The sequence below is a fragment of the Daldinia decipiens genome, assembly GCF_022478715.1.
Source record: "Daldinia decipiens strain CBS 113046 unplaced genomic scaffold F4813scaffold_30, whole genome shotgun sequence".
In the NCBI taxonomy this organism is placed as follows: domain Eukaryota; kingdom Fungi; phylum Ascomycota; class Sordariomycetes; order Xylariales; family Hypoxylaceae; genus Daldinia; species Daldinia decipiens.
The window spans coordinates 215,022-232,634 of record NW_026054573.1 but is presented as its reverse complement, the minus strand read 5'-3'; the positions used below and the strand labels follow the sequence as shown (position 1 = coordinate 232,634).

Here is a 17,613-nt window from a genome sequence, read left to right as displayed (position 1 = left end):
TAACAATTTCGTCTTTTGAAAAGGGGTTTGTAGTGTTTAGGGGTCGTTCGATTTGAATAAGTGTTTACGTGGCTCGCGGTATTGATAGCCTTCTATGTTGTGCCATGATGCATGTGGCAGCAGTATGGTGACCTAAAGTACGACGTACGAGCGAGGGGTCGTGGGGGCTGATGCGATACCTATGCGAAGGATTCAAGCTCCGATTATGTATTTACCATAGTACCTCAATTTCGTACAGGGTACTTCTGTAAAAAGTAGTGACAATTAGTGACGTGAGGATCGTGGCTGAGTAAAGGCAAAGTCAGCCTTATTGGATACTTAAAGTACTAGTACTACTTTATATAAATTAGCGTCATACATAGGGCAACTGACATGGTAGATCCCGCAATGTCACATGATTGTAGTACAGACAAGCTCAGCTCGGACTTTGCTCCAATATGATACGAGACTTTTCGTAAACCCATGGTGCAATTGATAGGCCGCGAAGATAGCCCCAATACGATGGTTAAATTCATTGAATATAAATATCTAACCGCCTGTTTCAGATGTAAATACATATAGTTACCATTAGCTCAAGATATTTATTAAGGAGATACTATTGGAAATTTTTAAAACATCAAGGGATTTAGTTAACTATATTAAGTATAAAAGGTGTCTAAGCCTGCAGCGAGTTCCATGAGCCGAGCCAGGTTAAATAACCGTACAGACTTAACTGCCTTTCAATATGTTAACTCTGGAGGCTTACCTGGCCATATTCTCGACTTGACCTAAGACCCTTTATAAAGCCATAGCTCTAGCTACATAAAATGCACCAATCAGATTACACCAAAATATGTACAACGTATATCCTTAAGGTACGTATTCATTACACAAATAAAAAATATTTACTATCTATCCAAGCTGGGTGAGGTCAGGTTCAAGTCAGGTTGAGCTATTAACTGACTCGTCAAAATCGCTGGTTTAAGGTCTCACGAAGCATTAATTATACTAAAGTCTTAAGCATGCTGGAGACTTATAGAAAAGAATATATTGCAGATATATAAACCTAACAGGGAAACCAGATAACTCGATAATGAAGGAGGGGGAGTACTAGTATAAAGACATCCCTAAAAAGTACAACTATAAATATATGGTCCCATATGACGAGTCGCGTGTATAGTGAGTCCAATGGTACGCTTAGAATTCGTCGGCGGTGGAGTAGAAAGAAAAAGAATATAGTTAATATCAGAAAAAAAAAAGAAAAAGGGGAGGGGGGGGAATAAATATATATACATATATCATTAGGTTAAGGAGTTTATGTTATTACTCACACTTAACTCCGGCTGCTTTACACTATACTACACCTTGAACAGCCACCGTTCCATCTTCTACAGTGCCATCGGCCAGGTTCATAACCCGGAAATCTTAATATCTGTTACCCAGATCATGAGATCCAATGCATATATTTCCACGTCTTGCCTAGTGCTACCCATAAGTCGCCAAGAGTATACGGATTATACGTCTTAACTCCGTTAAAACCTCGTCCAAGACTCGGATGTTGCAGATGACATCAATATTATGGCTGGGATAGAATATGATATACGATATGGCCTATGAGAGCTATGATTCAAATAATTACCCATGTAATTCTTCGACATATGGCCTAAAGGCGACGATTGACTTAGTATATCGCCGATGCCAATGGTCGATAGAGAGTAAATATCAGGTATATATATGGAGGCTTCAAGCCAGTGAACTGTCTTCACAAAGACACACTCAATTAACACAACCTTCTGCCGGTTTTTTACAAGCAGAATAAAACAGCACTTAGCTTTTTGACATCATGTCTCCTTTTGGATTCTCCACAACAAGCGAAGAGCTAGTTAAAGCCTTGGCCGACAAGATCAAGGGACGCACATTCCTCATCACCGGAACTACTGTGAAAGGTCTTGGAGCCCAAACCGCTGTCTCCTTAGCCCGCGAGTCGCCAGCAAACCTTATCCTCGTGAGCCGGAACAAGGCTAAGGTCGACCCCGTGCTGGAGGAGATCGCGAGCATCAATCCCAACGTCAAGGTAACCTTTGTCACCTGCGAGCTGACCGACTTCGACTCCGTACGAGCAGCTGCGGAGAAAATCAACAACGACGCTTCAATTCCGAAGATCGATGTCGTCATCAACAATGCCGCCGTTATGAACGTCCTCGAATACACGCTGGACAAGCAAGGAATCGAGACGACGTTCTCGGCGGACCACCTCGGCCACTTTCTCCTGACCAACCTCATCATGAACAAGATCATCGCCGCAGCTCCCGGTGCCCGCATCGTCAACGTGACGAGCAGAGGCCACGGCATTTCCCCCTTCCGCGGCGACGACTACAACTTCTCCGACGGCAAGGAGTACGACGGCTGGAGCGCGTATGGCCAAGCCAAGACCGCCAACATCCTGTACTCGGGCGAGCTATCGCGGAGGCTGGCCAGCAAGGGCATCAAGTCCTACGCGCCACACCCCGGTACCATTTTCGGTACCAACTTGGCTGCCCACCTAACCGATTACGACTTCAACAAGATCGGCGAGGCAGCCAAACGTAACAACCCCGGGGGGGTCTGGGGCGGCGTGGGCGAGAAGAAGACCTTGTCTCAGGGAGCCGCGCCGCTACTCGCCGCAGCACTAGACCCAGACTTCGACGACAAACCTGGCTCGTACATCGAAGACTGTCAAATTGCCACTACATACGAGTATACCAGAGACCCAGAGGCTGCTCGCAAGCTGTGGGAGATTAGCGAGAAGCTAGTAGGCCAGAAGTTTGACTTTTAAGAAATGCTTCGCACTCATTCGGTCTGGTGAGCTATGTAGCCTTTCGCTTGAAGGAAGCCTGGAAAATTAAGGGGTTGAATAGCTATCAGATTTGGATTCGGACTTGGATTTGATGTAGCTATTTAGGTCAAACGTGATCTCTACTCCAAGCCAGGTCACTTGAAAATAAAGACGATTATAACATTGGCTGCTGGTCTTTGCTGTGACAGATGTCAGCTTGTAGTCTGACTGCATAGGTAGATTGTGGAATATTCTGTGGCTTACCAAGTTAAACAGTGACCTAATTGACAACGGCAAATTAAATGCATCTCAGTAAGACGAATATCGTGAAAGCTAAATATTATGAGGCAATGCCCCCGCCCACTTCATTTCATCACATAGGCAAAGTTATTGACTCGTTATGCCTTGTAATGATATCTTCTTAAAACACGAGCAACTGTGCACAACGCCTGTGTAATGTCATCTCAGTTAAGGCAAAGAAACTTTTGAGCGATCCTGCCAGATTTTTATATAGTACAAGAGACTAGTCCGGTAGAATCTAGGCACCGACTCTGGACCAGTGGAGTTGGCTCAACATCACTACCGCCGAGCCTATTTCCTGCCTGCCAATCGCCCTCTGCGCATCCAAAGAAGAGTCGCAGTTGATCATAACCGCGCCGTCTCCGGTGGTCACACAACAACCTCATTAACACAACCAACCGTCGTTATTCATCTAGCTTGAGAATCGTCGAGTAATCTTCGCAATGACTGGGAAAGGTATCAGTACAAAAGTGTGATGTAACCCAGACGTTTTGACGTACCGTGTAAAGCAACAACACTGAAGATGAACACTAGAGAGAGAACCAAGACAACAACGGGATCGACCTTCAATCCGGGAGATTCGTCCGTGTAGAGACCTAGACAACGTTAATACCTGGTCCCATCGTACTGAGCATGGCTTCTTTTCACATACGTAGCATTGTGCTGCTGCTACCACCCGCACCAGCGGCGCGAGTGCTGCTCGGTCGCGCATTTGCAATCTTTTCCTTCTGGTCGGCAGCGGCTCTTCGTCGGATGGCAGTTCGGGCACCTCCGGGAGGAGCAGGAGAAGAGGGACGGCCGGTGCTCGAGCCAGTAGCGGCCGGCGAGTTGACGGGAGAAGCTGCGCGAGGAGAAGACTACATCCATGCGTAAAATGTCAGCGCGATTCCAACGAACAATGAGTAGAATCCGATAGATAATCGTTGAATCAATATATCGTTCGACCCCTATGTTTCGTATTATAGGCCACTTATAGATAGATTATGGAATAAACATACCATTGCGAAAATTAAGAGACGGCCGAAGAATAAACTAGAAGACAAAGAACGTTTCCTTTACGCGATTGTTAAGGATTGGAAAAGTGAAGGTAGATAGAAGAAGATTAGAGAGTCGCGTGTGGACGATGAATAGCGTGGTCATTAGGAGCTGTCCCAAAATATCCGGGGTTCAATTGAGGCCACGATTTTGGAAAGCTCAGGCCCTGTCTCATGGTAGGAGCTGGAAAATCACTTTGTCCGGGGGGTTTTAGAAGCTTTGATTACATAACCTGTCTTAGACACACTACTATGTAATCACACTAATACCCATTACAACCAATAAGACTCGAGCCTCAGAAACCCTATTACTGAAACACCTTACATAAGGTTAGTTAAAGGTTAAAAGGTTAGGTTAGGTTAGGTTAGGTACCTAGTTAACCACGGGTAGTTAACAGATGAAGCTTAGCTTTTGCGCATGCGCTGTAAAGAACCGGGCAGATCCGATTAATGATTAATTAGGTACCTAAGTAACCCCCCCCCTCCCCCCACATTGCTTGTTACTCTTTCATGCAGCTTCTCACATCTCACACAAAGCAAAGACCCAAACCTGAGGTTGTGATGGGTGGGGGTGACGCATCCTGCAACTGCAACTTAAAAGAAGCTGCGCATATTGCATAACTATCGTCAAGCAAACTCACAAGGCCAGCTAATAATTTGAGCCATTTCCGTGTCTTGGTTTTTAGACATAAGATTTTGGATATAAAGATCATAAGAGGTATAACTAAGAGGAAATCATTCCAAGGGCTGAAGTTCTTAGGACAGGGAAATCTCACCGATTGTGTTGTATTTATTGCGCAGTTTATCCAACTACTCGCCCAACCCTTTTATGACCTCCCTCATCTTCGCACTATTGCCCTCCGACTACTATCAATATGGATTTTAACTGGTCAACGCCCTTCCCGGAAGGTGTCATATCCTTCCTCGACACCGATTTATACAAATTGACAATGCAATGCGCCGTCTTCAAATATTACACTGACGTGCCTGTCACATATGCATTTACCAACCGTACTCCGGAGAAGAAGTTGTCGCGCAAAGCCTTTTCGTGGCTTTGCGAACAGATTAGCAGTAGGTGCAAACATGTTTATTTATCTGATGGTGTTTATATATTAATTCTCGATATTTATCAGAGCTTGGCAATATCTCACTTTCCGATGACGAACTCCATTTCTTGCAAACGCATTGCAAATATCTTTCGGCCTCATACCTAGACTTTTTGAAGGAATTCCGGCTCAAGCCCCGCGAACAACTAATCCCGACTTTCCACCCCGCGGGGGCGGACACGGGGGCGGAAGACGTACTAGGTGACATCCACATTGAGATTAAGGGCAAGTGGGTTGACACTATACTATATGAGATCCCACTTCTTGCTCTGACGTCTGAGGCGTACTTCAAGTTCATGGACACAGACTGGAATTACGATGGCCAAGAGGAGAAGGCGTATGACAAGGGTATGCGCCTCCTCGAAGCAGGATGCATCCTCTCCGAATTCGGAACCCGTAGACGGAGAGATTATCACACTCAAGCATTGGTCTTCAGAGGTCTCGTGAAAGCTAGCAAAGAGGCACAGAAGCGCGGTTTCCCGGGCAAGCTCTCGGGAACTAGTAACGTCCACCTAGCTATGCGATTCAACCTACCGCCTATCGGAACTGTTGCGCACGAGTGGTTTATGGGCATCGCAGCTATCACGAATGATTACGAAATAGCAACCGAAGAGGCGCTACGCCGATGGGTTGGCTGCTTTGGCGAGGGCGTATTGGGAATCGCATTGACAGACACATTTGGTACTCCGGAATTTTTAAAGGCTTTTAGTAAGCCCGTTAGATATCTTCCGGATACTCCGAATATTACGGTCCAGGGTGAAGGTACCCAATCTGCAACCTCACCCCGGAGCTATGCCGATATATACGGTGGAGTACGACAGGATTCTGGCAACCCTGCGGATTTCGTCAAGCTGATGCGTAATTTCTACGAGAGTCAGGGCATCAAGGATAAGAAGACAATCGTGTTTTCTGACTCGTTGGATATCGATAAGTGTATCGAGTACAAGCGGATATCCGAAGAATATGGATTCCAGCCAACATTTGGTGTCGGCACGTTTTTGACAAACGACTTCGTTCATCTCAGCACGGGAAAGAAATCAGCACCTCTAAATATTGTTATAAAGCTGAGTTCCGCTGCTGGAAACCCGGCGATTAAGATCAGTGACAATATTGGGAAGAACACGGGCGATTCAGCTAAGGTGGCGGAAGTTAAGCAGTTGCTGGGTTACGTGGAGAAGGATTGGGCGGGCGGGGACGAAACGTCAAGATGGGGGAAGGCTGATGACATCACAAAGCCATGAAGAGGCTGACTTGAGCGTTATGTGCGGTTTCCTTCCGCGAGCGAGTCAGTCGATATCTAAACGGCTGCTTGTTAGACTATTCGAAAATCCGACCTCGCCACCCCCCAGAGTCGTGCCTGAATCGCGCCCCTATTGGCTAGCCGTGGCATCTAATGGTAGACTCCTGAGGAGGTGGATTAAACCCTTAGGTTAAGGCATTTCTAAATGTTTACCATGTAGGTGAACTAGTGACCACCAAGATGATTCAATAGAGATACGCACCTCGTGGTCAATTTCGTAAGGGCCTAGGAAACGTGTAGGCGATGTGTGTATGTCATCTGTCAGAGGGCCTCGGGCTTATAAAATAGACCATCGCGAGCTCATTGCATCGCTCTGGGATAACTCATTCGACTGAGCAAATCATTCATAGCGAGGCAAATCGTAGTCTTTAGCCTTGTTGGCGTATCATTATTCGATTTTCCCCATTTCCATTTTTACCAAAACGTCTGTCGAACAGCGTCGAGAGCACAAACCCTCATTTTCGATGATTCGTTTCGCCTTCAGCCTTGCTTTGGCATCCACGTTGCTGTCTACCGCGCAAGCCGCATTTAGCACAACATCTAAGAACAACGTCGTCGTCTACTACGTGAGCAGTTACTTTTCCATGGTGTCGCCCTTCTGACACTCATATCTCAACGTAGGGCCAAGGACCAAATCAACCTGCGCTTAGCACCTATTGCGCCGACTCGAGTATCGACGTCATCGTCTTGTCTTTTGTGAACTTATTCCCAGCACAGGCCAATGGATTTCCTGGGATTAACTTCGGAAACCAATGCGGTTCCACGTATGTACCATTTCATCCACACCTTTCTGATCTGGCTCAGGGGTGAACATTTGCACATTGGCCGGTCGGATAGGGGCTACCGTTCCCAAGTCCGGAAGTCTTGACTTTTAATTAGCACATAAAATCTGACTTACCTATTATAGGGTGTATCCCGGGCCGGGATATAACGGCGTGAACAACGCGACCAACAACCACCTCTACCAATGCCCTAATATCCAGCACGACCTGTACACGTGCCGCCAGACGAGCAACAAGAAGATTCTCCTCTCGTTAGGGGGCGCTACCCCGGAGTACCAACTCACGGGCGCGACCAACGGCACCAACTTCGCCAACACGCTATGGGGCCTCTTCGGCCCGCGCACGACAACCTGGGTCAACGCCGGCAACCCGCGCCCCTTCGACTGCAACGGCGTCGGCTTCACCGTCGACGGCTTCGACCTAGACATCGAGCACCCGCCCACCGACAGCTGGGCCGGGTACATCGCGCTGGCGAACCAGCTGCGCGCCAACTTCGGCTCCGCCGCCGGCCAGACGCTCTTCCTGACCGCGTCGCCGCAGTGCGTCGTCCCAGACACAAACCTGCTCGGCGTGCTGCAGCACAGCGTCGTCGACATGCTGTTCGTCCAGTACTACAACACGCCCCAGTGCTCCGCCGCGTCCTGGGTTGCCGCCAACCCCAAGTACGCGCCCGGCGGCGCGTTCAACACGACCGGCTTCACCTTCGACACCTGGACGTCGTGGCTGGGCGGCACGGCGAGCAAGAACGCGCGCCTGTTCGTCGGACTGCCCGGCTCCGGCAGCGCCGCTAGCGCTACCTCGGTGGTCACGCCCGCGCAGGCGCAGAGCCTCGTCGACGCGTACTTCTGCCGCGCGAATTTCGGCGGCGTTAGCGTCTGGGACGCGACGTATGCGGCGGCGAATGTGGCTGGCGGACTGAATTTCTACCAGAACATGAAGAGGGATCTGAATACGTCGAGTGCGGATACGAGGTTATCCTGCGTGGTGAGTTCTATTTTTATTTCATTCGCCGTTGCAACCAGCCCATTTTGTCCTATTGTCCGTTTCGGTCTTTACCTTCTTCCTTCCCCTATTGACCCTTTGATGATGCGAACTTTATGTATACATATCGACATATATGACATCATCTCCACGTGTGATGGAGATCAGATCGCTGACGTAAGCCCGGTTTATTTTTAGCAGGCCCCGGTTCCGACTAGTTCCACCACGACCTCCACACGGACTCCGACGCCGAGTACGACTTCGACCGCCGTCCCGACGACGTCACTGCCGGTTTCGACCAACAATCGCTGCGGAACAGGGTTTGGCACGGCGTGTCCGTCGGGGCAGTGTTGTAGCCAGTATGGCTATTGCGGCACTGGAAGTACTTACTGTGGTACTGGGTGTCAGAAGGGCTTTGGTACGTGTAGTTAATGGGTTGCTATGTAGATGTTATTTGATGTATATGAATAAGATGACTGAAATGTGATGGTTTGACACGTAATCACTATATTTAATACGATATAATTAGTTTATATTGAGAGAGATGAATTATTTGTTTTGGAGTGCGTATATTATTGCAAGATAAATAAGAATATTATATTTATAACATGCTGGCCGTAGGTGGCAATATATTGCTTGCGAATACTGAAAGATTAATATTTCTTTGAACAAAAGCTATGATTTGTGGTTAGCTATATATTTCTTCTGGCTTAACTTATTTTCTATCTATATTTTATTTGCGGTCTGGTAATTTCTATCCGGTTGGCTTTTTTATGCATTTGTAGAAATACAGTCCAAGAATTATGGAAGTGAATTGCTGCTAGGTACCTGACATATATATTGAGGTTGGACGGAGTGGCTAAGGGATTATATATACATTAGAAAGACTTCGAAAAAAAAATAGGAACTCGTACTGCATTTCCAAGGTTGTGAGTGATTGCGTCGCTTAAAGGCCAAGACATTAACCTCGGTCATCAATCCACCCGAGCGCGAAGCCACAGCCAGCTATCATGAATCTTCCTCGAGGCAACTACATTGAATCATTTCTACTCATCAACCACCCAAGTTTGAGTTGGGGGTGCATATGTACGGTTCCGAGTTGGAAAAACCTGCCTCACACAAGGATCGAACTGTCGTCTGCAGCCGACAGTCCAGTGATCTAACCACTTGACCAAGTGATCCCGTGGGGGGCAGAAGTTCCCAATTTGATGTTGGAAGTTTCTTTTCTAATTGCAATTATAACCCCTCTATTCTTACAGAAGAGAAGGTACATGTCAATCCTATCCGCCCACTGCGACAGCAATGTTGTACATATCACGCATAATCCAGGTCGCTATTCCCTTTCTCGTGCTCCTCCATTCTACCGCATACCATAACTCTTAGCAGCATCAACCGCTTCCTATTTTGCATCCTTTTATTTTCCATAACCGTTTGCGCTGTTAGGGTTCTCGGTGATACATCTACGTTGAAGAATACTTTCATTACGCGTGATTACAAGCTTCTATAGTTTTCTTTTTTTTTAAAAAAAAAATATCTTGCTGAATAATAAGGTTGTTTCTATACCCTCTGCGCCACCTTGCAACACAAATTTCCCCTATGTTCGATATAATGAAACGCTTTACAGTATACGAAAGATTATTACTCTAAACTTGTCGGTAATTCGGATAGCACTTGGACGGGTTAGTTAACCATCGATAGTTATCTTTCTGCCGAAGAAGATAAGTTGGTACAGTCCAAGTCGCGCAGAAAAGGAAAAGATGTTATAAAAAAGGAATAAAGGATATGATTTAATTTATCTCTATGTAATATTTAGAATGAGTGAGAAAAAAATAGAGCTTATTGCAATCCAAGTGTTAGGAGTGATTAGTAGTTTAATTCCTAAAATGTCCTTGTTGTCACCAATATACCCAGGAGTATGTAAATACTGGCAAGGTTGTTATGGATCTTCCTTCAAGGATCACAGTAAATCATTTCGACTCTTTAACTACCCAAGTTTGAGTTGGGGGTGCAAGCTCTGAGCTGAGAAAATCTGCCCCTTGTCAGGATCGAACTATCGTCTGCAGCCGAAAGTTCAGGGTCTACCAACTTGACCAAATGATTCTTTGAGTGACAGAAGTCCTCAGCCCGAAGGCCGACCTTCCTGGTGAAAGTTGGACTTCTAATTGTAATTATAACCTTAGGTACCTTTCATACTAAAGGTACGTACACGTAACTTAGGTACTGTTGCCAGGTGATCCTCGTCGTCAGGGCAAAATACAGTTGCGAGCGGATGTGGACAGCTGTGTGGTATTTGCTAGGCATCAAAGGCAGGAAGGAGGCCCCAAGGTAAGATATATTAGGTACCTAAAGCACGGAGTTGTTCTGTAGTCCTGGAGAATCGAGAACGCATTCCGCAATACAAGACCAGTTCGACAGGTACCTAATTTACCGGCAATTACCATTTAGGATCTTCAGTCTTGATATTTACTCGCATGTTCAGCAGCAAAATTCACGGCCGCATTTAAATTTAGCGGCTTAAAGTCGTGTAATATGGTAAATAATAATGCAACGAGTAATTCATCTGCTACTGACTACTGAGATATGCTATCCGTAGTAGTGAACTTAGGAGGTAAACCTCTAAGGGAAACTAAAGGAGAGAGTTATAGTATGGGCTATGGTATGGGCAAATCCACGTTCCCCCGGACATGTTCCTCCGGAATTCGCATCTCTAGGCCGGATTCATCAGCCCCCTCACATCTTCCATCGATTCTTTCGCTTATTTAATTGTCCATGGCATCCTCCATCTCATAGTCCATCTCACAGTCCATCTCACCCATCTCAGCGTCCATACCCTCGTCCATTCTGTCGACAATTTCGACATTTCCGACCATCTCAACCATTTCCTCGTATTTGCCTTCTAGACCCTTGCTTTGGTCCTCTGCAGTTGTTTTGACAGGGAGATTGCGGGGTGCTTCACACTTTTCACGGAATCTCTCCTTCGTTGCCTCAGCAGTCCCCTCGTTATCAGAGTCATTGGTCCACGCAGGATAGAACTTCTCTCTGATTTTCGGGTTGTTTTGTAGGTATCGGCCACTGCATTGGTAAAGCTGTCTACGGCCGTGTTGGCCTCATTGAAGACGCGGATGAAGTAGTTGTCCGGGATGTTCTTGAAATCATCCTCTTGTTTCATCTCAACCCAGAAATCCCTTTGGTCAAGAAAGATGCGCCTGGCTGAGATGATCCGAATCGATAGGTCGTACAGATCTTCTGGGCTAATGCGTACCGCCCATGGGACATGACAACTGACGAATCCCCAGAAGCCCGCAGCGTCGTATGATCGGCAATGGCGTACCAAGTCTTTCGCCGCGTCGAAAAGTCGAGCGATGTATTCGGTGCAAACCGATTCATCGAGACGTCGTCCTGCCAGTTTCATTGCACGAACAACCCTACGAGCTTGGTCGTTTCGGATGAAATGAGCCCCGCTATTGGAAGACCATTGAAATCCTCCTTTAGGAAGGAATTCAACTAGGAGTGGTCTCGAAGCCATCTATGGCCAAATTAGTAACCTGAGTAGGTAGCAAATGGCGACCTCAGCTAAGCCGAGTGAGATATGCGAGAGAAATGGGAACTTACGTTGTCACAACGGAAAGGCGTGGGACAGTATCCTTTTCAGATCAAGCTGTGGCTTGTATGGTGAAGAGCTTAGTTCTAGTCGATATGGCTGTTAGTTAAAATACATTTAGGGTGAGGTTTTTGAAATGAAGGATGGGGAGAATATGTGCAGAAGTGTAGAAATAGGAAAGCAGGAATATGGGAGGATAAACGTGGAAAAGTAGTGTTGTAAATGTGTTGAAATGTAAAGGGGATTGCGTTGAGAGTTTGTATAGCTATAGTGTGCGAGTTCAACAGGATTAGATGCTTACCTATATGGCTAGAAAGAAATACCAAATCGAAATTGGATATTTGGTTCGAGGAGATACTTGAGAACCAAGGACTCTATTGTTTTGGGTTGATTAGCTTTTTTTTTTCTTTTGATGATGTTGGGAATGTATGGTGATAGTTAGATGGGACTTACCAATATCCGAATTTGTATTTTGCAGTTGTAGTTTTCTTCCTAAGGCAACGAAGAAAGTTGCGGGAGGTAAAGAAAATTGTGGCTACCTAGGGCAGAGAGATGTGTCCTTGAATCGATAAATTGTAGATAGAGGACAAGTGACCAGGTGCATCGATCAGTACGGTCGATGCAAGAACTTAAGGAGGCACTCGGTCGAACCTTTAAAGAAAAGAAAAGAGGAAAGAGGAAGAATGAGATAAACCAAATAATGGTAAATCTCTGAGGATGTAGGTGGGTGATTAAAATGTTTGGCGTCGCTTGACTGGTGCACCTCCTTTTGTAGTTGCCTAGGGTTATGATATCGTCCGGTTCTTAGCAATAGCAGGAGCAACTATCACCGGATGTGTGGTTTCCTTGTGTAACTTCCCTCGGTCTTTAGCAGCACTAAATACCTAGGTTAGGTTAGGTAGGTACCTATTTACATGTTTGTGTACTCCCGTTCTTGCCTTCTTACCAAACCAACCTCAACTTCTAACTTGACATAAACCAACCAACCTCTTTTTTACCAAACTTTGCACATTCATCTCTTGAAGATAAAGTCTTCGTTATCTATACACTCTACTTGGGTATTTTATCTGATACCCAAGCTATCTACGAAAGGTAGGTAGGTATCTATCAGTCCTTTTCCCTCGCTATCCTTCCTTAGGCAACACCACCTGTGCAATCAACATATCCTATCTCTCGTGATCTGAACTATAACCTTGGTACATCATCCCATTTGCCACGTTTCGAAGCATCAAATATACTTGTCCTTTTATATCTCGTGAAGCTTTCCCTCGTTATCATTGTCTCCTGGAAAAGTAGATATCGCCCGACTTCAACCAAACCGGAGACGTTTACCAAATAACCCCCTGCCCTAGAACCACAAGCACTTGCCTTAAAACTACAGTCGATATTGCTGATTGTCCCTTATTCCGCCTCTACAATTAGAGTAGGAATCTAGGAGTACATCTCCTCAGAAATACGTAAAGTCTCACTAACATATTCCGTGCCAGTCGTATCCTCTTTACACCATCCTTCTCCATTAACACTTTCGTTACAAAATGTCTAACAAGACCGCCAAGTCTGCCACCGCCGGAAATGGGGACTCTACTAAGTGGAGTTCCGACGAGAGTGCGAATCTCCTCCTTCTCATCATGCAGGAAGAGAACAAGGAACTAGCTGTCAAAGGTTGGAAGGCTATTGGTGAAAAGGCCAAGGAGGTATTTGATGGCAAGTACACCGTTCCGGCTCTCAAGTAAGTCTGATCTCCATCCCAACTACGCATTTCGATATGTATATAACACTATGTATATGGGGAGACTTGAGGGCGATTAGCTTCTGCATCTATGCGTCTATAATCGCGAGGACGAAACGTGTCTAATTTTCATTTATAGGCACCAGTTTCAGAAACTCCGCAACCGGTACCTTGGAGACTTCCCCACCCCCCAAGAGGACTCACAGGCAGGTAGCGAAGCTGCTAAGACTCCTACCAAGGGCCGAAAGCGCAAGGCAGCTTCCATGGATGGTCCTGACGCCGAAAGTGATACCGGTACTAAGGCCAAGAAGGCTCCAGTTGCAAAGAAGACAACCAAACGCACCAAATCAGCTGCAGAAGACGCCATGCAGGACGATTATCTCGGCGATTCCGACGGAGGCGAGCAGAAGCCTGCCAAAGCCACCAAGCGCCGCGTCATGAAGAAGTCCAACGTCAAGGCCGCAGATGACGAAAGCGATGATGGTCATGAAGATATCGAGACCCCTACGAAGCCTAAGCCCAAGACTTCACGTGCATCGCAAGCGCAGAAGAAGTCTGCGATCGACTCTGAGGAGGCCGAGATGGCTGCTAAGCTTGCCTCCGATGCAGAGGATAACATCCAGGCTGGCCATGTCGGCACAGCACCCAAGAATGACGCCGACGCTATGCAGACTGACTTTTAAGTTATTCATGGATCTCAGGGTTTGTCTTACCTATTCCTCAATATGGATTATGTTAGGGTCCGCTGACTCGTGGTGATATACAGGCCTTCTACTCGGATATCGAGCATCACACTGCACTCTTGGTATACCGCGTTATTCATCTGCTGGAATCCGTTGGGATCAGAACGGCATAGGGATGACTATTTCGAGTGAGAGGAACTCGCATGCGATGATCTGAAATTCATCTTACTTAGCAACAATATTCTCTCGCTTCTTTGATTATAGCTTTGATAGTATTGGCCGACCAGATAGCATAGGGCGCTGGGCCAGATTCGTCGGTTTTTTTCATCATTCCGCGTCTTGATTTAATTCCGAGGATACTACTCTGAATATGACTTTCCCTGAACTGGCTGCTCCCGTTACCAATCATGATCGTGCTTCGGCATTGTGTTTCCCTCCTTCCGTAACGGGCTTCGAGCTTCGCCACATTTGACTACGTGATAAAACCCGTTTGGGAGGGTTATCAAAGATTCCCTATAGGTAGGTGGAATCTTTTGTGCCCTCCAGCAATTTCGTATCTTCTTCACAGCTTAGTTCTTACTTGGCGATATTGCCCCCCTTCGCTTAGCCCAGAGTAAGCAGCACAACCGAAGACACGAACTTGTCGAACATGTGTAAGAAATCTCGCCGCATCATTTCCAAATTTGCTCTATCTCTGGGTCGTGCGGCAGCTAGTGTTTGCCGCTCCTTAGCAGGGCAGGGTCTGATCTGTATGAGGCTCATGGACAACGAAGAATCACCATGGAGTTTTACCCCGACTAGGGAACGGGCCCGTCGATACCCCCGCTGCGGGAGTGGTATATGATATATGCTATTATAAGCCAAGAACCCGCGGCCTGACGGAACTACTATAGAAGCCCAAATAGCGCGTGCTTAATTTACCTAGCATGTGTAGATTTTCCACTTTGTCTTTCCTATTTGGCTCTATTTTAGTTGCCCATCTCAAGCGATGTCGCCGTCTTTACTAGGTATGCGACTATAAATCTCTTCTTCCTGCCATATTGGTATATAGTAAGACGAGATATAACGTAGATATGGCGTATTATGAAGGTGGGAATATAAGTTATATGTCTCGTCTAATATGAGCCGCGAGCGTGGGGGTTGCCTTCAAGGACACCATCCTTGCGAGCCTTATGTCTCAATTGAGTATTCTAGATCAATTCTAGCCCACATACTTCTATAATCGGTTCTAAGACCGATGTTGTACTCACTATACTATTCTTGGCCCGCGTTTTTATTAATATAGCCTTATCTATTGCACCCCTTTGTCAGGATACTTTTATAAGGAACTGAATAGAATTTCGAATTGCATATAGTCATCTGAGGCCTCCTGTGTTGGGTTAGGCACGTTAGGCACATAAGGTAGTCAGTACTACGAATCGAACAATGCCTAGGTAGCTAATCTAATACATCAAATTAAATATGTTACCGTGAGAATTCTTGTGACCAGAAATGTGAAACGTGGCTTTGTAACCAATATAGAATAAACGATGAGACTTATTAAAATTCATTATTTACGAAGATAATTTAGCAGATATTTGTAGATTACTGATTTATATTTGTTCTCCTAGCTCTAGGTGTTTTCTTCGCTGCAAATAGTAAAATGTACTAGGAGATAGCAAGATGTGAAAGCAACCTAAAGGGTGAAAAATACTCTTCGAGAAGTGAGTCCAGATTGGAGACATGATCACGTCCTATAATTTCAGCAATCTAGTAGATAACTCTAGTTTGTGATAATTAGTGTGGTTTAAGGCTTTCTACTAGGTATACATACAGTAACCAGATCCAGGGAAAATGCAAAAGGCTGCTTGATGAAATTGACAGGAGCTCGCCACCCCCTGATAGTGGAACACGGTCTTTAATGATAGAGACAGCATACCTACGAAAATACGAAGGTGGTAAACAAAGTAATTTCTGCGCCCCTCCAATCTGTTGTAAGCCCGGCTCGTTTTTTCCTTTTTTTCCTAGTGAATTTCTTAAATTTTACTTTCGCGTTGAATTATCTTCGCTACATCTTTCCCGGAGTAACAATATATGATGCTCCTTTTTCAAGTATTGTATAAGTGTCCCTGTACCTTCCTGGTACAACTTGAACAGTAGGGAAAAGAAGAGAGCCCTATGTAAAATATTCGACTTTAATCCGAGCTCGATCCCACCAGCATCCCGGTACAGAAGGAAGGTGAAGGTCATGAATATTCAGGCGCTTATAAGAGAATCAATTTTACGTTCCGCTCACGATGAGGATCCATATGTAATTGAGCAATGTAAAGGAAGCTCCTTTAATGAGGTATATTTGCCTGGCTTGCTATTATTCCCGAATCCTAACTCCGCGGAAGAGGATTGCTCCGATAATATGCATCCAAATAGGAACACATTAAGGATTGAAGTCGGTCCCGGAGTGGCTGACATGCACTCAGACGGCCCGACGCGCCCCCCCGCACGGTTCCGACCTTTGGCGTTCTCGTCGCGTGGGATAAGTCACACAACTGATGTGATTCATGAGTGGCACGCATAGCTTATATGTCGGTTCCCGATCCGACGTTGTGGCGTCGCTCTAATAGTGTCTAATTTGCGAAGCTACATGCATGCATATTGTCTTAATAGGGGATTATAAATAGATAAGTGGCATCTAGGTATAATACGAATTTCAATATTCAAAATATCGTATAACCCGAGATGCCTCGGGACCGAGAACTGGGGAGTGCCGGAACAGTGATTCAGTCGAGTGATTCCTAATAGAAACATATAGATTCGGTGAATTGGATCCGCAACTATATATTCGACGCCACACGCCCCCCATGTCAAACAACTTACGCTACAGCATTAAGGCTTAATTCGAGGTCGTGCCAAGGACATGGAAGGATTGAAAGAAACGTCTGTACCAATGTGATATACTAGGTATCTTCCATAGCCCGGTCTATATTAAGCACTAATTAAAATTCCACGTGCTCTATGGATGTATATATTATGGGATATACTATACTCAAGGCCTTAAGCGTGGAGACTTAATATAAAATATAGTTTCTCCACAAGCTATATTATCCTAGCACCATGGACTCGGTTAGAGACTATCGTAATCAGTTAGCTGGCTAGGCTCATAAGGCGCTGCGCCTCCCGCGTCGCCTCGTGTTCAAGACCAGCTGAAGTGATGTATTGACTGTGGATCGTGATATTAGGTAAGGTGAGGGAACTCGTAAGACGTTGACGAAGCTTGCGAGTTGTATAGCTTAGCCTGCCTTGCTTTGATTATAGAAGGATCGTTAT

At 45.8% G+C, this 17,613-nt stretch overlaps 6 protein-coding genes across 6 annotated transcripts; 4 read left to right on the top strand and 2 right to left on the bottom strand.

Moving 5' to 3' along the window:
* Window positions 1-1,822: 1,822 nt before the first annotated feature.
* On the top strand, window positions 1,823-2,794 carry F4813DRAFT_391771 (NAD(P)-binding protein; the record flags this gene model as incomplete). The annotated part of the gene is made up of 1 exon (XM_049247203.1): window positions 1,823-2,794. The coding sequence occupies one exon, from the start codon at window positions 1,823-1,825 to the stop codon at window positions 2,792-2,794; it is 972 nt and encodes a 323-aa protein (XP_049097314.1).
* Window positions 2,795-3,238: 444 nt separating this feature from the next.
* F4813DRAFT_180014 (Sec61beta family-domain-containing protein) lies at window positions 3,239-4,508 on the bottom strand. The gene is made up of 4 exons (XM_049239306.1): window positions 4,093-4,508; window positions 3,747-3,951; window positions 3,595-3,690; window positions 3,239-3,541 (listed from the first exon to the last, which is right to left on the bottom strand). The coding sequence occupies exons 1-4, from the start codon at window positions 4,093-4,095 to the stop codon at window positions 3,507-3,509; spliced, it is 339 nt and encodes a 112-aa protein (XP_049097313.1). The 5' UTR covers window positions 4,096-4,508; the 3' UTR covers window positions 3,239-3,506.
* A 185-nt stretch (window positions 4,509-4,693) lies between these two features.
* On the top strand, window positions 4,694-6,737 carry F4813DRAFT_180000 (nicotinate phosphoribosyltransferase). Its single transcript, XM_049239304.1, has 2 exons — window positions 4,694-5,199; window positions 5,262-6,737. Exons 1-2 carry the CDS (start codon window positions 5,004-5,006, stop codon window positions 6,473-6,475), a joined length of 1,410 nt encoding a protein of 469 aa, XP_049097312.1. The 5' UTR covers window positions 4,694-5,003; the 3' UTR covers window positions 6,476-6,737.
* On the top strand, window positions 6,738-8,795 carry F4813DRAFT_180001 (carbohydrate-binding module family 18 protein). The gene is made up of 4 exons (XM_049239305.1): window positions 6,738-7,100; window positions 7,156-7,298; window positions 7,442-8,300; window positions 8,499-8,795. The coding sequence occupies exons 1-4, from the start codon at window positions 6,999-7,001 to the stop codon at window positions 8,727-8,729; spliced, it is 1,335 nt and encodes a 444-aa protein (XP_049097311.1). The 5' UTR covers window positions 6,738-6,998; the 3' UTR covers window positions 8,730-8,795.
* A 2,261-nt stretch (window positions 8,796-11,056) lies between these two features.
* F4813DRAFT_391767 (uncharacterized protein) lies at window positions 11,057-11,823 on the bottom strand (the record flags this gene model as incomplete). Its single annotated transcript, XM_049247202.1, has 2 exons — window positions 11,057-11,329; window positions 11,392-11,823. 2 exons carry the CDS (start codon window positions 11,821-11,823, stop codon window positions 11,057-11,059), a joined length of 705 nt encoding a protein of 234 aa, XP_049097310.1.
* A 1,464-nt stretch (window positions 11,824-13,287) lies between these two features.
* On the top strand, window positions 13,288-14,310 carry F4813DRAFT_398471 (uncharacterized protein; the record flags this gene model as incomplete). The annotated part of the gene is made up of 2 exons (XM_049248051.1): window positions 13,288-13,627; window positions 13,767-14,310. The coding sequence occupies exons 1-2, from the start codon at window positions 13,434-13,436 to the stop codon at window positions 14,308-14,310; spliced, it is 738 nt and encodes a 245-aa protein (XP_049097309.1). The 5' UTR covers window positions 13,288-13,433.
* Between the last annotated feature and the right edge of the window lie 3,303 nt (window positions 14,311-17,613).